The sequence below is a fragment of the Schistocerca americana genome, chromosome 10, assembly GCF_021461395.2.
Source record: "Schistocerca americana isolate TAMUIC-IGC-003095 chromosome 10, iqSchAmer2.1, whole genome shotgun sequence".
Classification (NCBI taxonomy): domain Eukaryota; kingdom Metazoa; phylum Arthropoda; class Insecta; order Orthoptera; family Acrididae; genus Schistocerca; species Schistocerca americana.
In genome coordinates this window covers 61928726-61952701 of record NC_060128.1, presented here as the reverse complement: position 1 = coordinate 61952701, position 23976 = coordinate 61928726, and the positions used below count along the sequence as shown (strand labels likewise).

The 23976-nt window shown below is 37.9% G+C and overlaps 1 protein-coding gene across 1 annotated transcript in view; it reads left to right on the top strand.

The window, feature by feature from the left end:
- Window positions 1–23724, top strand: part of LOC124552664 (F-box/LRR-repeat protein 4-like) — a 105573-nt gene extending 81849 nt beyond the window's left edge. Inside the window, exons 7-8 of the mRNA XM_047126988.1 lie at window positions 2042–2266; window positions 23607–23724. Coding sequence (XP_046982944.1) covers window positions 2042–2266; window positions 23607–23724 — 343 coding nt within the window. The remainder of the gene's footprint in view (window positions 1–2041; window positions 2267–23606) is intronic.
- The last annotated feature ends 252 nt before the right edge of the window (window positions 23725–23976 follow it).

Below are 23976 nucleotides of genomic sequence, written 5' to 3'. Positions count from 1 at the left end.
GTGCATTAATTGCCTTGTTGAACAGTGAAGGTATTTTTGTTGGTTTGCTAAAGAAATTTGGTTCTTATCAATCTTTTACGCTGAGGCAGTCAGTGTGTTTGAAACAAAGTGTTTAGTTCCACACTATTGGCTAATTTCAACTGCTCGCTGAATTTCAAGTGCACCTTTTCATCTTGTAGCTCGTTTTCATCTTCTAGCACGTATGCCATAAGAAAGAATCAAAAATGAGTTAATACAGTACTGGTACTCCAAGAAGATTTACATCCCAAAACCCACACCGAAAAGCTTAATATCAGGTCGAGACCTACTTCATTGGGAATCTGGACATATGAATGTGGTCTTAAGTATGCACTTTAAATGTACCATTTTAGTATGGTTCACGATATTCCGATGCTCTTGGAGTATCCTCTGATGTCTTTTTTTCTTTTATGACATAATGTAAGATCTTTTAACGTTTTACATGTACGAACACACTGGCTTCCTGTGTCATAGCAGCTGTCAAAGCTTGGTGGCACCTGTTATCTGGCGCTCGCTGACGACTACTAAAACGAACCTATTTCTAACAGGTCACGGGAAAATATTGCGAATGGTGGTTTGAAAAGCGTTGCTTTCAAAGTAAATTTCCTTTTACGCAAATTGAACTGTGCGAGAATGTACGATGAATTTCGTAAATCACAGAACGTTTGATGGCGAGCCATTTAGAAGTATTTCGAGCCCAGAAGATCAGACATTCATGTCGTTATTATGAGCAAACTGATGTAGTGCTACGGGAAGTTCTCTCTTCTCTGCAGTAGCTAATTTATTTGTGGAAAATTTTGAGGACAATTCACTGGACTCCGTTAAAAATTTTACTGGCACATTTATGTGATATATCCTAAAGTGCAACATGCACAAAAAATATCAACATTATATGTGAAAGCTTAGCTTCTCTTGCTGCTTATTAACCTTAGAGACCAATGTTATATGTGAAAGCTTTTCTTTTCTTGTAGCAACATTAACTTTTCCCATTTGTTTATCCGCGGTACTTAACAGTGATGACTACATCGTGTGCCCTTGGTTATCGGCTGGCGGGAGCACGTGACATGAGCTATGACTGACTTACAAAAACACGTCGCAATCTCTATTACAGTTGTTCGGAAAGTAACATGCGGTGTTTGGTGGAATTCGAATTTATACTTTCGTAATGTGAAAATATGCAGCGCACATGTTGCTGTACATCAAACATCTTTCCAAAAGGAGTTTTCTTCCCTAACTTCCATTTTATAAAGTGCCGGGAAATTCTACACCTGTGTATAAAAACATAACCATTCAAAGGATTGAAGTTTTATAGGTCCAAGGGAAAATATACTGTCACTTAATAACACAGAACAAGTATGTTTTCATCCGGGAGAAAGTGTATTTTTAACCGGGAAATCCGGGAATTTTTTTTCCTTGTCCGCGTATACACCCTGAATGCAGGAACAACAACCAGGAATACTGCATGAATTGATGCTACTCCATGATACGCTACACGCTTTGTGCTAGACTGACAGAAAACATAATACAGAAGTTGGAATGGGATGTCATTGTACATTCACAGTATTCACCTATCTTACACCCTCAGATTTTTACCTTTTTCGCGCCTTTCCAGCTGAAAATATGCTCCAAGCATGGCTCAATGAGTTGTTTTCCTCAAAACCATGTGATTTCTACAGTCACTGAATTGAAAAGTTATCCCAGCATTAGCAGACTGTTGTAAATAGTGAAGGAGAATATTTTATTGACGAGTAAAGTCTGTGTTATGTGTATCCGTTGTGTTAATTAAACTTAAGGAAAAATGCTTTGAACTCATGCACAGTCCTAATATTTTTTTTTACTTTCTATGCATGATTTAATTACTTCCTTTATTGCTTTTTAATTTGTCATCACCAACCACCACCCCACCCTTCCCTTCTCATCCCTTTAGCTTCTTACCATCTACTTCCCGTCCAAGTTCTCAATTACACTACTCGTTTCATTTCTCTTGGTCCTAATAATGTATTGTTTCACATTTTTATTACAGACTCAAAATATCCTACTGTGACTGTCTTCATGGAGATGCAATTCGTCACATATCTGTGTTGCCAGCATTGCGAACATTGGAATTCAAAGCAATAAAATTTCAGAAACTAGAGCCAGGTGTAGAATGCTTCCTCGACATGTCCGGGCTTTGCCGCCTTCACCTTGCAGACTGCGTATGTTGGTCTATACCATTTGGCAAATTTCCCGGACGACTGATTAATCTAAGGTAATTTTAAAATTGCAATATCTTTCTCTCTCCCTCTCCCATATCTGAAGTCAGTCCTTAACTACAAGTGTTTTCAATCAGTCTTTAACCGCAAGGCGCCATGTATACTGTTTGTATATGGATACGTGTATGTCGTTATTGTCATCTCTTCTTTCCTCGTCGATATCAGAGCATGAGAAATGTTTATGTTAGTGTTTACATACTTGTTGTCGACAACACACAACCACACGGCCACAGTATCACCTGATTCCGGAATAGCTAGCTTAATATAGTATAAAGATAGTGGGTTTCGATGCAACTTTATTAAGTGTGGTATTATTCTTCACTTAACCTTTGAGACTTTAAGAACCAGTTACTCTTAATCAGGCCCAAAACTCGACTTGTAACAAGAGCACTTACAACCAGTCTGCCACAATATTAATAATACGTAAGGCTCTACACCACTATATGAAAATATCACTGTTCATGAAATAACAAAATATACAAATAAACTGCTTTATATTTTTCCTTTTATTTAATCAAATGCTTTCAAAAGTTTATTTCTCACCCACAAATCATCCAAACCTCGATGTAGAGTGTAAACGTGTGCACGAAAAATAGTACACTGTTTCTGCTGATAACCACGTATGTGCTTTTGGGCTGCTAGGCTATTTCTATCAACAGGATTTATATTGGATTTTGAAATCATCTTTCTATCCAAACTTACATCCTCCACAATGGTTCATCAAATATTCTACCCTTTCGCGATAATTAAGAACTTGCGTAAATTGTATTTTCTCGAGTTTAAAAGCAAACCATTGGCGGCACGAAAGCTGTCTTGATACCGTGACACACTTGCGATGCTTACCAGCCTGTCACAAAAGTGACCTGCGTACATCTGCAACCAATTTCAAGGTCATAATTCACCTTACATGACAATTGAACTTTGTCCACTCAATTATTTCTGGAATCTCGTAATCACTGATCCCAACACTGACTGTCCATAAATGCACAATTAACACTCCTTTTTTTTTTTTAAAGAGTAACCGAATAACGTCACATCGTCTACACAGTTATTAAAACATTATTCCTAATGATCTCAAACATTTCTCGTCATTATATTTTAAAGATAATCAGAAAAAAAATATTATTTATTATCAGAAGGTAACACATAACAGATCGCAAATAGTGCATAACTAAATGACAGCTTTGCATAGCATCGGGACTTAATCACGCAAAACTATATAAAGAAATCCCCCAAATCTCAATTTCTCCATACCAACTGACCGATACAAATAAGATATTCAAGACCTCATAGATCAATACCAACCTGTAATGTTATAATGTGCTTCTTACATGCCATAAAGCCTTTGATCCTGTGAACTATGACATTTTACTTGCCAAACTTAGCAGCCTAAATTTCTTACCAAGTACAATGCAGGGCAATGGTTTTGCTCATACCAGACATCATGACAGCAATGTGTCATGCACGGCACCATAAAGTCACATTGGAGGCACGTAGTTTCAGGTATCCCCCAGCTTTTGGTATTAGGTCCTATACTCTTTTCACTGTACATAAATGATGCATTTGGCCTGCAAATACCACTGATGGCTTCCAGTTGTCTCTAGGTGCAAAACTGATAAACCTGAAGACAGCAGCTGAGAATCTCAATACTGACCTGTGTGCAGTATCAAAATGGGCACAGGGCATAAGGTTAAAGCTCAAACCATCCAAAACCCAAGTGGTACCGGTTGGTCATTCTGGGCTTATAGGCCTGACTTGGTAGAAGAGGGCCATTCTAATACGGTCGAAGCTTCAGTTTCACAGTTCATATTCCCTACCATCTTTAGTCCTAAGGGCCTTATTACACTAGGCCGCCAGGCAATGCAGTCAGCTGCGCCACCACTGATGCTACTGTTATTATACTAGGCCACTGGTGGCGCAAAAATCTCTTGCTGTTCAGGCTACTTTAGTAATCAGCTCTAGCCAGTTGAGCAGTCTGTTTTCCTTGCACTCGTTTTTGTACACTGTTTTTTTACGTCATTATGTCTAATGAAATGCGGTGTGTCACTGCAAAAATGTGAAAGTGTACACATGACAAAAGGCGGAAACGTGAAGGTGGAAGGAGCACTGAAAGAGTGCCGGAAGTTATTGGACACAAAACTGAATACCAAAGATTTCATTTGTGCCGTTGAACAACAACCCACAATTTGGGACACAAGTTCTGAAGTTTACAGTAATAAGCGATTAAAACTAAATTCTTGGAATGAAGTTATTTGTACATTCCTACTGGGTTTTGAGCAGTGGTCCTTGGATGAGAGGAATAACCTCAGTAACTATTTAAATGTTTTATTTATTCTTAAGTCCTTGCAAGTATAAGGTAATAATTATGAATACAGATAAAAGGGAATACTTGTACTTCTACCTCATTAAATCATAATCTTAATTCTTCTACATTATGCTTAGGAGGACGTCCTTCGTTTTTTCTCAGTAGTAATAGGGGAAAAAATTCAAAATGTTATGAATATTTGAAATAGTAGCAGCTTATTTATTTTTTGCTAAAATGCACGTGGATGTTGTTGTGAAACAAAATTAAAACACCAAGCTGACTATACCCACTAAACTATATTTATGATAAATAGTAGGTACACATTCTTGCTTCAACAGTCATTCTATTGACTTCATTTATTTGAGTCTCTCGATTTGCCAAAGGACAGCTCCTGCTTCGCTGATAAAATAATCACAAAACTTGTTTATGAACTGTGCTGTTTTTTTGTTGGTGGTTGATGGTTTTCACTCAATTCATATAAATCTTCGACTGACAAGGTATCCTCAGTTTTGAAACTATCACATTCTCTGACAAAGTTACGCAAAACACAGTAGCCTCATATTATGGATTCTCACAAAGAAAGGTTAACATTTAATGGTTGATGGAAATTCTCCATTTCTTGGCCAAGATACCAAATGTGCACTCTATATTCATTCGTGCTCTACTGAGATGCTAGTTGTGTACATGTTTTTTTATGGTCAAACATTGACGTGCATAAGGTCTAAGTAGTTCAGTAATCAAACCAAGACCTTCTTCTCCAACAGACACAGAGGGCATAGGCTCATTGAAACCCTGGAAAGAAGAATATTTAAGAAGCCCTCACCAATATTTTTCTTAAAAACACTATCCGTAAATACTGTAGAATCAGCAGTCCTATCATATGCACCCTCATCAACAAAAATGAATTTGTAGTTGGCACCATGCATAGCTAGTAGCAAGATTGAGAAAAAAATTTGTAATTATAATACAATGGACCGCTTCCAGTTGGCTCAATCACTCATATATGTTTTTGGCTCCAATGCAGTGTGGAAAGTTGGTATTTTTGTAAAAAGCAGAGGTGTGGTGAGGTCTGGAAAGTATTCTCGTCTAACGTTTGACCAGATGGCATACTGATATTGTAAGTTAGCTTATTTTGTACTGGTAATGAAGATCTTGCATTGAAGTTCCCTTTGGCAAATACCTGAAAGAAAATTAAAAAAGCAGTTGACTCAGTTTAACAGTTTAACATACCTAATATATCAATGTAATGTACAGTAGTTTTACTATACAGGGTGATAAAAATGCCTATTCTCCCCCCCCCCCCAAAAATCTCTCTCTCTCTCTCTCTCTCTCTCTCTCTCCCCCTCTCCATCTCTCCCTCTCCCCCTCTCCCCTCCCTCCCTCCCTCTCCCCCTCCCTCCCATCCACTCACAACATGAGAGAACTTCTTTGGGTAAAGGGTGTCAAAAGTACTTCAGCTGCAACCAGGAGAAAACAGTTCACTTATTTTGAACAACTACATGTTCTAGAAACTGCAGTGAAAAAAATCTACTACAAATGTGGACGAAGAAGACATCATAATGAAGAAGAAAATAAAACTTATGTTTTGCTTGGTAATGGACCTACATCTAGGATCTCTCAGCACAAATCTGAAAGAAGAACGAGCAATGACTATGAGCCCTTGAAAGTTCTGAAGAGAAAGATTGCATCGGAATAGAAGTCTCACACTTTCTCCTCTCTATGATAACTGAGGTTCACAAAGTACCTCCTGGAAACAAATATGTGATTTCTCTCGTTGCTGCTGGCCAAAAAAATGTGGAGCGAGGGTGACAGCAAGTGGTTTATGATGGATCCTTTCGTCTTTCGCTATCATCATCAGTGCTAGAGTACCCTCAACAAACACAGCATGTACAAATACAGCACATGCATCAATGGCTGATGGGACAACATCCTATGCAATAGCAAACAATGTTTCAGCTAGGAATGGTGGATCAGCAACCACAAATTCAATTTTTCCAGATTGTTTCAACAACACCCAAACATAAATGTGCACTTACAATCTCTTCCGTGTGCAGGTACTTCTGTCGCATCAAATGAAGCTTCTGATAGACGAGTGAACCTTTGATGTTCGGTATGTAGTGTATATATACAAATATCCAACGTATACAATGTACAAAACTTTGGGAAATAAATGTTCTTATTAATGTTCTTTTTGAAAATAAATGTCCGTGTTAATGTTTACTTTCAGTAATACCTCAAATCAGTTTCCTTTCGACATAATAGCATAAAAATATGAAACTAAACTATTTAAATTTTTTAAAATTTTAAATATTTTCACGGCTGGCCCGGCGGAGGTTTGAGTCCTCCCTCGGGCATGTGTGTGTTTGTCCTTAGGATAATTTAGGTTAAGTAGTGTGTAAGCTTAGGAACTGATGACCTTAGCAGTTAAGTCCCATAAGATTTCACACACATATTTTAAAATGTTTTCAAAAATAATTATTGTTTCCTAAAGCAAAAAAATTAATAAAAACAAAGATGAGGTGACTTACCGAACAAAAGCGCTGGCAGGTCGATAGACACACAAACAAACACAAACATACACACAAAATTCAAGCTTTCGCAACAAACTGTTGCCTCATCAGGAGAGAGGGAAGGAGAGGGGAAGACGAAAGGAAGTGGGTTTTAAAGGAGAGGGTAAGGAGTCATTCCAATCCCAGGAGCGGAAAGACTTACCTTAGGGGGAAAAAAGAACAGGTATACACTCGCACACACGCACATATCCATCCACACATACAGACACAAGCAGACATTGGTCTTTAAATATTCTAGTGAGGTACCCTTTTTCATTTTCGAATCTTTCCGGGTAATATCAACCTTTCTTAATGACAAAAATTCAAAGAAAGGCAGTTTGGACATACGTAAGTAATTAAAAAATTGGTGGTCATCCAAACACAGTTCATTAAAAAGAGTATAATACAACCCTTTAGATTCCCTTAGTGGTAGCATAGGGCATACATGTATCTTCCTCTTCTTTTAATGGAAAGCACAAGCATGAGCATGTACATATACTTGCTGTCCGACATGTTCCCTCATCACTAGTGCACGGCAGACTGACCACGTGGTGGCCAAACCAAGTTGTGGTGGCAGGACTGCCTGCACCGCCTGGTGACCCAGTGTAATAGGCTCCATATGACCATTGGCTGGTTTGATTGATTGATTGATTTATTGATCCATTTCATCTACAGCTGCACAATGTGCAAGAGATATTTGGATTTTTTTGTTAATATTAACAGTTTTACATATAATATACCTTTGTACATAATAACACACATTAATATATCAATTAATGATGAATACTTAAATAAATGTTGTTACGCTATATGCAGAGAGAGAAAATACAAACGTTCTTCTGAATGAGACTACATTGGGTAAATACACAAAAATTTAGTTTTGTAGGTATTCATTTACTGTGTAAAAGCAGTGATCAACCAAGTACGACTTCAGCTTATATTTGAAGTGACCAATGTTTTGTATGTGTTTATGGTATCTGGTAAGGCATTGTATAGTTTGATACTAGGATGGATAAGGCTGTTTTGAAATAACTTTGTGTTGGCGCTTTGAACATGTACATCCAATTTTTGTCTCGTATCATAGCTGTGTATTGTGTGATTTTGAGCGATGAGTGGTCTTTTTGTATGTAAGTTTTGCTTTAAATACATTATATTTTCAAGTATATATATGCAAGGAAGTGACAGGATCATCCTGTTTTGAAACAATTTTCTACATGATTTGCGATTATCTACCCTTTCCATTATTCTTATAATTTTTTTTTGAATTTTGACTGTTTTGATGGCATCTCCAGAATTTCTCCAGAACATAAACAATTAGGACTGGGTGACACTCGTCTCACAACACTTCCTCCAACAATATCATGTAAAGGAAAGTTGCTACTCACCATATAGCGGAGATGCTGAGTTCCAGATAGGCACTACAAAAAGACTGTCACAAATAAAGCTTTCACCCATTAAGGCCTTCATCAACAATAGATGACAACCACTCTCTCTCTCTCTCTCTCTCTCTCTCTCTCTCTCTCTCAGGAAGACGTGTGAGATGATTGTTACCTACAAAATACCAGGTGTCACAAAATGATGTATACACTCTTTGAAACTGAATATCTCTTTAATTAATGTCATACAATGTTTGTGGTGTACCTTAAGGTCTCACTAAAGGTGGTAAATGGTCAAAATGGTCTCCTTCCACTGCAATACACCATTGACAACAACTTGCAACAGAGTGGTATTGCTGTTGTATTGTTCCTAATGGAATAACATCACAGGCTTGCTCAATTTGCTCTTTAAGACCAATAAGTGTTTGTGATCTTGCAGTGTAAAGGGTGTTGTTGAGAGTACCCCACAGATAGAAGTGTAGAGGAGATAAATCAGGAGAGTGACCTGGAAACTCCACACTACCTCTTCGTCCTATTCGTCTGGCAGGGGATGTACGATTGAGAAATGTGCTCACATCGGTGTGAAGGTGAGGGTAACACCAGCCGGTTGAAAGTAATAACCTCCATTTTCAAAACAGTCATTAAGACAAGGAGTTATCATATGCAACATTTCTAAGTAAGAATCACCTGTGACAGTGTTTTCAAAGAAGTATGGCCTGACTAACCCTCCAGAAAACAGACCAAACCAAACATTCTCGTGGTAGAATAATACGCCTTCCCTCAGTTGCATATGGTTTCTCACTGTCCTACTACACGCAATGATGGCAGTTAATTATTCTGTTAAGTTTATAAAGGTCTCTTCATGTGACCAAGGAATTAGATCTTGGGAACATTTCTCTCCTCCACATCTGTCAATCATCCACTCATAAAATTCACTTCACCAGTCGGGATCATCCTTGTTAAGAACATGGAAAAGTCTTCGGATGTAAGGTTTAAATTTATGAGCCTGCAAAATTCTGTGAACACTGCTTTTGCAGATCCCAGTCTCACAAGAGTACTGCCTCCAGGTTTCTTTGGGGAATGTATGTACACCTGGATCACTGTGTAGTGTTTCCTTTCCTCGGGGTTCTGCCATGAAAATACAAAATAGAAAATCTGATAGGGGTTTGAATTTTGATGGAATAAGTTACGGATAAGGCGGACTTTGTATTACTGATTGAGTTAGTGCTGTAATTTGACCGTGAATGGCAGACCGGGTTGGCAATACTACAAAAAGCGACTGTAAGGAAATAGCACCAGAAATAAGTTTAAATTTACTTTATATTTCTGTCAGAAACGTAGTATATATTATAATATATTTAGTTGATATGTCATTGCCAGGAGATCCTATGGATAGTCTGGCTGCCTGTAATCACTGTTGCTCAATTAGCACCACCCAGGAGGCACGTGTAGGGTATTTTAAGGTTAAACCTACGGACGTGAGCAACGCTACCTCCCACCTGTTTGGATGAATAGTCATCATACAAGGCTTGTTGATACCCAGCTGAATACGACAATGCGCATAATATCTGGCACAATCAGATCTACTCCAGTTTATTGGCTTCCACTGTTAACTGGTATAATGCCTCCTGATCTACGCAGATGTACTGCCCTTATGAGAGAATTCCACAAGATGTCCAGGAATTCTAACCTACCCGTGCATAGCGACCTGCCACTTTTAAATCGCAAGAGACTGAAATCACGTCATCCAACTCTGTGCGATGCTGCTGACATGGTGGCTAAGAATTTCAAACCTCTTGAAGAATGGAAAGGTCGGTGGGAAGCAGTGACAGATGTGCACCTGCATAACATCTTCTCAGGTGCTAAACTTCCAAGTGGATTCGACTTACCACGCAAGACGTGGTCTACTCTCAACAGAATCCGTACCAGCCATGGGCGATGCAGGGATGCTCTCTTTAAGTGGAACAAGCTGCCTGATCCAGCTTGTGACTGCGGGGCTCCATACCAGACTGTTCACCACATCGTCAGTGAATGCAGGATTCGAGCCTATCACGGCGCCAAAGAGGACTTCCTGCTAGCAACTCCAGATGCAGTGCGCTGGATTGAAGGACTGGATATTCAGTTGTAAAAACAAACTTAAGTTTCTTGTGTGCCAATATGTACATATATATATGTAATTTCATGATATGTCTGTATTAGCCATACGCTAAATAAATAAATAAATATTATAATATAGTCTTCGCGGCTGCATCTGGGATACTTCTTGATTTTCTTGTAGGATGTCCTTTTTTTATTGTTTGCTGGTCCTCTTCTTCATTCATAAATTTGGCGATAACTATTGCGAATCACTACTGAAATAACTTGAAGACGCCATGTGTTCGTTTCATAATATAGTTTTAAATTCCACTTAAAATTATTCTTTAACATCAGTGCCAAAAAATACACGTCTTAAACGTATGAAGACAAGATAACAAGAGAGTAATGAACTAGTTGTTAAAACAAGCGCACCTACATAAAAAAAAAAAAAAAAATTACTTATGAATATATATATATATATATATATATATATATATATATATATATATATATATATATATATATATATAACAAAGATTATATATTTTCCACGTGGGAAAAATATGTCTAAAAACAAAGACGATGTGACTTACCAAACGAAAGTGCTGGCAGGTCGATAGACACACAAACAAACACAAACATACACACAAACTTCAAGCTTTCGCAACCAACCGTTGCTTCGTCAGGAAAGAGGGAAAGACGAAAGGATGTGGGTTTTAAGGGAGAGGGTAAGGAGTCATTACAATCCCGGGATATATATATATATGATTACAATAGAGGGAAACATTCCACAGTCTTTTTGGTGTGTATCTTCTTTACGACAGTCTTTGAATTTTGGTGGCGTCCACCGGAGTATAAATAGTCAATGAGGGCACAGGAAACACCTCACTGCCTACGACAGGTGATGAGCTTGTCTTTAACACCAACCTTCCACTACACCATACACTTCAAGGCATATTGACACTACGTAAATATTTCTTGACCAGTGTTCCATCACGTTGGTTTCTTCTTTGTATTTTCAGTTCCATTTATATGAATAATGTGCTATATGCACAAGCCCTTTGCAGTTCATTAACATCTCCTTAAAATACATTTCTTGATATAAGTACATGGATATACATATATTTACAATAAATCATTACATGGGATATTTACATTGTTGTCATATAGTACATATACAGAATTAAATGAAAAATATAGTAAATTTTTACGTTACATTCAATATCATTGTGCTGACATGTGAATTAAATTACATTCAGATTGAAATATACATTTTATTTGTTAGTTCATTCTTTTTTCCTTTCTTTCCTTTCTGTGAAGTTTGTGTAGTTCATCTACTTCTATCCTTAAGTGTCAAGAAATATAAATAAATGTTGTACTTAATAAATAAATCTTCTTAGTTCTTGTCAGATAATTGCTGCTGCGTTCCATGCTGTATATCCATTCTGTACTTACCTTGCGGTACCTGTAAAATTCTATTCATAAATAAATATGAATGTATGTCTCTCCATACTGTCAGATAATTACAAATTATATAATGTCAAATATTTCATCAACATGTATAAATTTTTCTAAGGGAGGGATGAGACTGTGAGCCACAACGGAGGACTGAGGTTTTGTTTTCTCCTTATTCTCCTTTCTATTTAATGGTGCATTAGTTCAGTACCATAGATGAGCTTTAATTATACCATTAGATGACTGCTAAATATGTTCTCTTAAATAATTCTTCCAATCTGAAGTGTCAAGCCTATATAATTCCAAAAATTTCATTACAAGTTCCCATTAGTTTAGCGTTCAAATCTAGTTTCTCTCCTCTCAACATATTCTCAATTACTCATAACATTCTCACCTATTTCTATTATTCATTCTTCACAAAATAACATAAGCTGTACTTATTCCTCAGCATCATATATATTCCTCTTATTCACCATCACTTCCTTTTTTACTTCAACAACAATAATGATAATAATTGTACCCTTTTCTCATCTTATATTCCATTTACCTCTCTCCATATTACTATTTATCCTCTTATTAAACTAAAAATACATTCACCCATCTCAACATTACTATTATCACATGTCTCCTAAAGAAAATAATTCTGTTCAGTTCTCTGCCACCTCTAATGTGTATATGCCTCCTCTAATGTGTGTATGCCTCAAGAGCAACTCCTCTTATAACCAAATATCTTATTAGCTATTGGATGGTTCACATGTCTAAATATATATATTTATTTCTCTTTGCTTTCTAGATTTACCTGCATTCATTAGATTGTAAATATCTGTATAACTTCAGTGTAGGCTCATCATAACTGTATTATCATATTAATTATCTTCTTCTCATTAGCTAACATTTTACTGTATGTATTTTTTCAAATGTCTGTGTGGATGTAGACCTCTGGGTGTATGTGTTAATGGATATTCTAATGAATAACAGCCAGGGTGTGGAATATTTGCGATTCGGTATGGTCCAGAGTATAAGACCTGCCATTTCCTGTTTAAATGTTTGTTTTGTGGGTTTAGGATGTGTTCTTAGTAAAACTAACTCATCAACTTGAAATGTTTGTGCTTTCCTGACACCTCTGTCATATTTCTGCTTTCTTTCCTTAGCTTTGTCACATAATGTTGTGTAAGCTTGTCTTACCTTTTCTTCTAAACTAACAGGATTTGTTGTTGCTGTAAATTTAGGTAGAGGGTCTGTCCGTTCATTTCTTTCTGTTTTATCAATAATTAATTCTGTTGGTGTGTATCCAGTAGAAATGTGAGTTAAATTGTTCACTATTTGTTCACATGGTGCTAGGTATTGTACCCATTTTGTGTGCCTCTCTGGTGTGTGTGTTCTCATAAACAGTCCAAATTCTCAAAATGTTCTTACTACTGGGTTTCCTGCTGTGTGAAATCTTGAAATTAAAATATGTTTAACATTCTGTGCTTCAATAAAAGTCTTCCATTGTAAACTGGTAAAATATGCTGCATTATCCATGATCATAACTTCAGATTTTCCTATTCTTACAAAATAATCTGTTAATAGACGTCTGGTAATAGCAGTGGTAGAAACTGAACGTAAAGCATATAATTTTAAATACTTTGTGAAGACATCTAACACAGCAAGGACGTATTTCATTCCTCCACGTGCTTGTGGATAGGGTCCTGCAATATCTAAAGAAATTAGCTGTAATGGCCTCTTAGGTATGATTGGATGCAATTCATTCATGCTTGTGCAATTAGAATACTTGGCTTTCTGACATATGATACATTTCCTAATATTCCTCAATACTCTTTGCCTTAAATTTGGAAAATAGCAATATTGTGTAATCTTATCTGTACATTTGGCTACACAATAAGAGTCCCCAAGTTCTGTGTGTAAATAAAATAAAATCATCAACATGAGCTTCAGGTAAGCAAACACACCAATGCTGTGATTCAGGGTTTCGTTGGTGAAATAGTACTTCTTTGTGTAATGTGTAATATTTTTCAAGATGTGGGTCTGTTCCTGCATGTAATTTATTCTTTATCTGTATCCACCTGGGATCATTGTCATGCAATATGACAAACTTCCTGCACATGTTTTTGTAGTAAGATGCAAATGTACTGTCATACATGAGTAAAATTTTGAAATCTGATGTTTATTCTGTCACATCTGAAAATTCTTGTAGGCCTTGTGGCAAACGAGATAGAGCATCGGCTATAATGTTAGATTCTCCTTTTATGTAGCTATATAATATCGAAATTATAGCCTTGTAGTGATGCACACCAACGTGCAAGAAGTGAATGTAATAACTTGCATGATAGCAGGAAAGAAAGACCTTGATGATCAGTATAAAGCTTAGTATGTTTTCCCCATAGAAAGTACCGAAACTTGCGAAATGCCGATACTATGGCAAGTGTTTCGCACTCGGCCACTGAATACGACTTTTCGCATTCAGTGAGTGTGCGGCTAGAAAAACAGATAGGTTTGATGACTGTTTGTTCATTTTCTACATGAATTTGGAATAAAAATGCTCCGAGCCCATAGGAACTTGCATCTGTTACTAGGCAAAAGTCTGACGTCATGTCAGGATGACATAACAACGGTGCATTTACTAAAGCATTCTTAATAGCTTCAAAATCTGTCTGACAGAACCCTGTCCATTTCCAAATATTATTTCTTTTGAGTAAAGATAGAAGATGTGGACTGTTAAGAAAGTGGTAGGGTACAAATTTCCTGAAGAATGAAGATAGACAAAGAAAAGCTTAGAGATGTTTATGATACTGTGGCGATGGAAAATTCTTAACTGCATCAATTTTTCTTGAGTGTGGATAAATGCCTTCAGTTGATATGATGTGACCAAGGAATTTGATTTCTCTCCTCCCTAATTTCGTTTTTGATAAAGTGTTAGTGACACCTGCGTCAGAAAATTTAGGCAGAAGTTGCTTCAAAAGATTAACATGTTCTTACCAAGTAGTGGTGACAATGACGATGTCGTCAACATAAACTGTGATTTGCGATAACAATTGTGGTCCAAGAACAGCATCTAAGGCTTCAATAAATACTCCAGCATTCACTCGTAGACCAAAGAGTAGAACACAAAATTGATAACTACGTCCCTCACATAGAAATGCAGTGTGTTTACGGCTGTTTCTATGGAGGTTCACCTGCCAAAACGATGAGCGGAGGTCAATATTGGTTAAATACTGTATATTATGAAATTTTAAAAGTTGTTCTTCCAAATTTATAGGTCGTGTGTTGATTGGGATTATGACTTCGTTAATTTCTCTACTAACCTTACACTACCATCCTCTTTATTAACTGCTAGGATCGGACTGCAGTATGGTGAATGTGACCTTTCAATGATACCCCAAGCTTGCATTCTTTCAATCACTTTCAAAACTGCGGGTTTCTTTGACCAAGGAATATTATAATATGTTCTACAGTATGTTTTGTGTGGTTTAACATCCACCTCAGAAGTATAGCCTCTAACAATTCCAGGTTTCTTCACAAATACCTCAGCACGTTGCTGCAAAACTTCAAGTAATTCAAGTTGTTGTTCCTTCATCAGATATTCAGATTCTGTGCATTTCTCATATAAATCATTAGTTTTAATTCCCTGAGATATAGCTTCATTAAAAGTTAAATCACATATGTTTGTTGCTGGTGGATACACAAAATGTAACTGTTCAAACTTACCTTGTTTACTGTTTAAGTTTTTACCCTGTGTTAACTCTATTGTCAGTTGTTGTTGGTTTACGGTTAAATGACATTCCCCTTTTCCTAAATCTATGATTGGTTGATATTCATTCAAAAAGTCAATTCCTAATATGCAGTGCATAACTAATTTGTCTACTACCAGAAAATTGTAATTGAGTGGTATATTTGAAAATGTGATGTTAATGAGAGCTTGAAATTTCACAATCTTTGATTTATTACTTGTGGCACTTGTAATGTGACAATTCTGTACTGGCAATGTTGGTATGTTCATTATTCGCTGAGTTCATTATATAAAGACATTGAAATGACACTTGCTGCTGCCCCTGTATTTACCATTACTTCCACTTCATAACTACCAATCATAACTCGTGTTATTGCCTGAATAACCTTCTTTATTTTACTGGTACTATTAAACTCTACATCCTGATATAATTCTTTTTCTATTTTCTTACTGTCATCATATCCGAGAAAACAAATTGTCGGGCCCGTTGCGCTGTGCTCCCTATCAACCGTAACTCGAGCGCTTAGCTCAGTTGTCGTTCGTTTTCCGGCAAATTCGGCTGTTGCTGTGGGTTAGGTTCATTGCCCAACTCAATAATATTTACATTTCTGTTGCACATCACCCAAGTATCAGCTGTTTGATTGTTGAGATTACCTCCCGTTGCATTGGGAGTTCCGTTAGGTATGAATTGAGGGTTGCTGTATTGCATGTGTCGTGGCGGTGGTCCATTGTGATTTTCCCATGCATTATTTCGCCCTTGAATGTAACTGGTATTGTCATTACTGTTATTCCTGCAATACATGTTTGGATGTTGTTGTCTGTTCCCTGAAAATATCCTGGTTTGCACCTGTTATCCTCACTTCTTTGATCTCTATAATTTCGGTTCCTTCTTCTGTTGTTGTTATTTTGAATATAACTATTATTGTTCTGATTGTAATTACTGTTCGGATAACCATTATAGTAATAATTACCATTTCCATGCCAATGCTGAGAGTTGTTTCTGCTGATATTGTATGGATTTGTCCCAGTGTAGTGTGAATTGTTTCTTTGAGTGTTTTGTTGTGGTGTCTAAGGCGGATTCCAATAGCCTCTGTCATTTCTGTTGTTGTGCGTACGCGAATTGCTTGGATAGATCGGATACAATTGATTGAAATTCATGATCTCATCTCTGTAAACATCATCTATCTCATCAACATAACTGAAAAAACTCTTTATGTTGTCCTCGGACACACCTATTAATTTATCATGGTAAGGAAATGGTAAGTGGCTTTTAAATATTCTAATTACGTCTGGTAAATCTGCTGGTTTTGTCCAATATAATGATTTATCTAGGTAGCATTCAAAGTATTGGCGTAAAGTCTCTTTCTTCGGGTTGTAATTTTCTGGATTGTATACTTCTCGTTTTAAACTTTGCTGTTCTGTGATCGACCAGAATTCCTCAAGAAATGCTTGTTCAAACTGTTCAAATGTTAAACATCGTCTTTTCATTTCTGCTCCCCACTTAGCTGCTCTTCCACGTAAGAAATTTGTAACATATCGAATTTTATCAGCTTCTAACCAATGTCTCGGGAAAATACCATCAAAAGAGCGGATGAAAACAATTGGAAGCACTTTGTCTTTCTCATCACATGAAAATGTCTGAAAGTATCCATGCCATACTAATGTTTCATCAGCTACTCCAGGTGGTATTATGGGTCCTGCATTTTGTGTCAAATTGTGCGTAGTAGGTGGTGATGTCTGATAGTAATTTTGATCTTGTGGTAGCATTGAAAATGGTTCATTGGGATTTGTATCACTCATTGGTAATTCTATTTTCGGCTGTGTGCTGGGCCTAGCATTATTCGGATTCTCATTTGTGGTTTGGTTGCCTGTTATGGGTTTTGGTATCACTGACAAACTTGGTATTACATTTTCTTTAAGTTTACTACCTCTTTCTGAATATTATCTGTTTCTCTCTTTACTTGTTCCTTTGTCTTATCTAAAATGATCTGTGTCATTGTCTCAAACTTCTTGTCTAAATAATCATCAAGTAATTTGCATTCATGTACAAGTTTCTCTCCTAGAGTTGTGTCATTCTTTAAAGATGCTACATTTGTTCTGTCTTCAAGTTTTTCTAACTTTTCCTGTAAGGATTTCTGCACCAATGTTACCTCACTTAATCTGTCTAAAACGGTCTGTAATCGTCTGGTCTAAGTGTTCTTGGTTTGTTTTTACAGAATTGTGTGACTGTCGTAATTCGTCAACTTGGGTACTGGTTTTCTGTTGTTAAAAAACTACTGTTAACAATTTCTCATTACATCGTCGTAAGTCAGTTTTTGTCTCGTCACTGAATTCCACAAATACCTTTTCTTGTCTCGTAACCTTGTCTGGTAAGTCAGTAAATTTCCTTCCAAGACTACTGGTGGTTTCTGTCAAGTCGACAATTTGTCTCGATTGGTTTTAAAAATTTTGTTTTATGTCCCGTGTCAGTTCATTGAATTTAGTGTCAAATTTCCCAATGTCACATTTTAAATTGTCATTTTTCTCGTCTAAAGTGTCAAATCTTCTGTTTTGGTCACCAAGTAACTTCAGAATCAGGTTGAGCATGTCAGAGTCATGTGTCTTAGTTTTGTCATTTTTTCGTGTCTGATTAATGTCTGGTTCTTAAGTTGATGTTGTCAATGTCACGTAGTACTCACTCTCCATTTGTCTGTATACCTGTTTAAATATAGGGGTTGTTGTCTTAGTTGATCCGGTAAAATTATGTCTTGAACATCCTCACTATTAAGTTCAGTATTCCTTTGAATGTCGGACATGTTTTGAAATGTGTCACTTTCACTAAGCTCGTCTGCGAAAACAGTTTCTATGCATCTAGCATCCATCTTGTGATTTTTGTAATTAATTGCAAATAAAATTTTCCAATGGCAAAAAATTTTAAAATATGATCTGTTGAAATCTGAAATTTCTCTTATGGAAGTGGATATTTCTAGATGATTTTTAATAAGAAATTGAATTATTAAACTGGTATTGAAATTTCCCTCTCACAAATAAATGACTGTGAATATGCTCTTCACTTATCATTTGCAACAATAGTAAATCAATTTTAATTACAATTTGCAAAAATAATTTTGGAATAAATGGATCGGAATAAAGGAAGTACAGATTTGGCTGCTTGAAACTGGAAAAAAATGTAAATTTCTGTACTCACCAATTGTTTTGTTCTTCAGTCTTATGTTGCAAATGTATCGTCAGATATACAGTTATTAACATGAATTAATAACAGGTCAAACAATATTGTTGTAAATTTCATGCACATAACCTTACAATTGAAATGAATGAAAAAATTAGATAAAATGTCCAAAATTTATAATAATTGCACTTGTATCAAATCCGAAGATTGTAAGTCCTGTCACCAGGATGCCAATTCTAGTGTTTCCTTTCCTCGGGGTTCTGCTGTGAAAATACAAAGTAGAAAATGTGATTGGGGTTTGAATTTTGATGGAATAAGTTACGGATAAGGCAGACTTTGTATTACTGATTGAGATAGTGCTGTAATTTGACCGTGAATGGCAGACCGTGTTGGCAACACTACAAAAAGCGACTGTAAGGAAATAGCATCAGAAATAAGTTTAAATTTACTTTATATTTCTGTCAGAAACGTAGTATATATTATAGTATAGTCTTCGTGGCTGCATCTGGGATACTTCTTGATTTTCTTGTAGGATGTCCTTTTTTTATTGTTTGCTGGTCCCCTTGTTCATTCATAAATTTGACGATAACTATTGTGAATCACTACTGAAATAACTTGAAGACGCCATGTGTTCGTTTCATAATATAGTTTTAATTTCCACTTAAAATTATTCTTTAACATCAGTGCCAAAAAATACATGTCTTAAACGTATGAAGACAAGATAACAAGAGAGTAATGAACTAGTTGTTAAAACGAGAACCTACGCAAAAAAAAAAAAAAATTATTTATGAAAATCTGTCCCTGGCGCAGCGCTCTTCTGCATGCGCGATCGTAAATCACGTCTTTGTTCTGGCGGAAGCGCAGTAGTCAAAGTACTGTTACAACTGCATCAACACTTTCATTGTCTGTTGAACATCTTTCTTTTGCAATGACCCTTCTTGATATCCTGCACTGTTCCTCTAATGTCAAACTCATCTTGGATTCTTGTAATTGTTACCCTCGGTGGTGGTCCAAATTTAACCCTTCACTGTCATTCACGTTCTCCATTTTCTATTAACACTTTAGCACCCATTTCTATTGATCCAATAATAATGCCACATTTGTTTACAGTCCTCGAATAAAAGAAACTGTTGTTGTTTTTCACTTACTTCTTAATTATTACTTGCAAAAATTGTATTTACCATCTGTTAATTAAAGAGATATTCAGTTTCAAAGAGTGCATACATTATTTTGGGACACTCTGTATTTGTGACAAGATTGATTTGGGGAGAGGACCAAATGGAAAGGTCATCAGTCTCATCGGATTAGGGAAGGGTGGCGAAGGAAGTCGGCCGTGTCCTTTCAAAGGAACTACCCCGCATTTGCCTGAAACGATTTAGGGAAATCGTGGAAAACCTAAACCAGGATGGCTGCTGCAGGTTTGAACCAACATCCTCCTGAATGTGAATGTGAAAGACAAGGAAGAATACGAATGTTACTGCTCGTCATTTAAATTATAGCAATTTAAGTGTCCTCTTAGACCCCCACTGAACCATATGATTGGAAATAATCAAATATTCAGAAATAAGAGAACCAAATATTTATTGGAATGAAGGATGTGAATTTTGCTGCTGCTCATTTCACTTGCAGCAATTTAAGCTGTCCACTTAAGTTCCTGCCCAACCACACACTCTCCAAAATCGCCACGTATTCGGAAAGAAGCAGCCAAATATTTATTTCATAATTTTTAATTTTGTTCTCTAATCTGACAAAATTGTTAAATATCATCAAATACTGCAGAACATACTTGTAGTACATTCATAAGGAAGTCCCAGAATGTCTTAACAACACTGAGGTGAGAAAACAATATTAGCATGTAGTGAGGTGCAAACCTGCTTATTTAGACTCCACAAACCACGACATTATTTATTACACTAGAGCTGATTCGTGTGATATTCGTCTCGAGTCTCCATTACCGTAGTATCTCTCGAAGGCTTATATTGTCGATGCATTATAAACTGACTGTGACGCTCTTCAAATATGTTGTTGTCTTGAAGTGACATACTGCAAGCTATAACAGGGAACAGCCAAATATGGCAATATAAATATGGTGCCTGCCGCATCAGTTGTAGATATTACCGTGGGCCTCACAATATTGCGTGTGATGTCAAAGTGATGTCACGATTGTAGGAAGTGTTGTGAGACGAGTGTTATCCGGTAGAGCTGCCAGCAGAACGTGTTAGAGTCGTTCGTATTTAGTCTCACCACTGGGCCTGTCGGAGTACGTAAGCGGTGTGTATGCCATCTGATGTCGAGTGATCACCGTGCAGGATGCAGAGGTGCCGCATACTCCTTTGAGACAGTAATATCGGCACCTGGCAGAGCCCGAAACCAGGTTTCCATTCAGCTAGCTGGTCGAATTGTGCAGTATACAGGTTTGTGTGGCATTCTGATGTGACAATATTATGATGTCAGACTGCAGGGGAATGTGAGGGCAGGCGTACTCATCATCGAGGTACTGGTTGAGCGCATCTGACCACCACCGGTGAGGACCACCGTATCGTGCACCGAGCACACTCTAATCTATTCACATCTGTGCCCACCACCTGAGAACGAGTAATGATCTTCCGGCAACATTCCGTTCCGTCACGCACTGTCGGTTGGAGATTAGCGGTAGCCGGACCGGGGAATTACCGTCATACGTGCAGGTCGATCACTAACGACTGCATTCGGATTGGTGCTGTGGCCGGGAAGCGTAAGACGTCGACGAATGGCTCGGCTCTGTGTTCGGCGGTGAATTGCAGTTCTGCAGTGTCCTGGATGACTTGTGAGTATGGTGATGAGCTGGGCAGAAGCCCGTTTTGCAGATAGGTACCGTGATGTTATTCCTCATGTGTGACACTGTCAGATATTAAGTCAGCTCACGGCTGAGGGAACTGACTGAGGGAACTCGGACGGTACAACGGTAAGTCACGACTAGAGGAGGGTCGTTTGTGAACTGACTGGTCCAAAGGAACAGTTCACCGAGATGAATGGAAGGAGCGAGGAATGAATTCTAAGGAACGGTCTTTCATAGTTCACTTCGGTCACGGCTTTCTACTTATAGCTACCAGGAACGGGGAACAGTTGGTCTTTTTCCTGCAATGGCCTGTCGGCCAGTCTCATTCCAGCCTCAGTTCAGTTCCCGCCCGTCTCGGTCTCCCTCGGCCGGACTCGTCCTCATTCGCGTGGCCACTCGTCGCAGTTCCACTGCCGACTGCTTCTAGCTAGTTCAGTATCGAGTTGTTGTATGTGATACTTGAGTTTCTCCCGGCGTATTTGGTAATCAAAATATCCACGGGTGTACTGCCGGTCTACAGTGTCCAACGGGCACAATATTTCGGTGATCGTACGTGTCACCGTCATCAGGTGAACTGACGGACTGAGCTCCTGTGAATGTGCCGGCACGGAGATCCGTGCGCTATGGCTGCTCAGTTCCGTGTTGTTTTTGGGCCAGGAATTCCTTCACAGCAAGTGACGTGTGTGCAAGTGCATTGTCATAGTGCACCGACCGGTCTATATTTTTCCAGAACCCTGCCCATTTGCATCAAACATTTCGCTCAGTTGTCTCAAAACCTTGCAGTAAAACTGCCCGTTCACAGTTTAACCCAGTAGAACAAACTCCTTGTGCACTATCCCTTAAACAATGAAAACAAGTATTAGCATTGACTTTGTGTTACTGCGAACATGTCGAGATTTCTCGGCCTCTGAGAAGATTGTGTTTTCTGTTGAGATTATTGTGCTTCATTTCAGGGTTGTAACCGTAGACCCAAGATTAATCACCTGTTACGAATGGATAAGAATTTTGGACACCACCTTACTTTTTGTTGCAGTTCAGTCACGTTTGAATCTTGAGGTTTCATCAGTCGATGCTGAGAAGGCGAGTGACAAACTACACTGCCATTTGTTTTGTGTTCAGTTCATCGGCTAGAATTCATTGGCACGTAGTGTACAACAGCCCAAGTCTGTTAGAAACATCACGAATTGTCTGCCTTCGGTGTTTGTGAATCACGTCATGCACTTTAAACATTGTTTCTGATGTCGCACATGTCGAGGGTCGACCAGAATGTTTGTCATCTTTCACAGATTCTTGGCCTTCCTCGAAGTGCTCGAGCTGGTCAAATGTTGTTGCTTGACTCGGAGCACTCTCACCAAACACTTCTGTCAGCATACATCGGGTTTCAGCTGCAGTTTCCTTCAACTGAAAACAGATTTTAATGCAGATCTGTTGATCCTTCACGTTATCCATTTCACACATCACAGGAGTGCTGAAGCACATCCTGACATGCACAGCAACAACTCGCAACTTCGTGGAAAAATGACACAACTTCGTGCTGCAGTTGCTAAGATGTGTACCTCAAAACATCTAGCAGTGGAGTGACAAACTGCTACTAGTTTCAGCGGGGCAATGAAATTCTCTGATACTTGAGGTAGCACCTCGTGTATGTCATAGTTTCACAGTTTATTAACCACCTTTTTATGTCACAAGAACCTTGATGATCCACTCTGTCTAGACATCCTTTAGTAAAGTACATAACAGACTTAATTCTGTCAGACTATATCCAACAACACTTTAGTACTGTCCATTATAGTTGTACAAATTGAGATGGCTCAGTTAGACACAAATAACATTGCTGCTTCTTTTTCTGTATGTTTAGAGAGCTGCACATCGATAATTGTGACGGAGATGATGACGAACTGGACAAAATACGCCAGCTGATGCCCGAGTGTCACGTCGAAGGAGGCCTCGGAGCCCTTATCACGGACAGTGAATGAAAAGTGTGTGTCGCCAACTGCTCAGGGACGGACAGCTATGAATGCTTATGAGGAAGCTACACTTTTAAAATCTGTGTATCAGCAGTAATTTTAGTTTTACCTCCTGAGGCTAAGTGCTGGGTGGCCACGTAATTTTATGGCTGTGTTGTTATCCCCTTTAACGTGACTCTTCTTGTATCTACTGTATCTAGCCCCTACTTTCCTTCTACAATCACATACATTGATCAGCCCCAACATTATGACCACTGACCT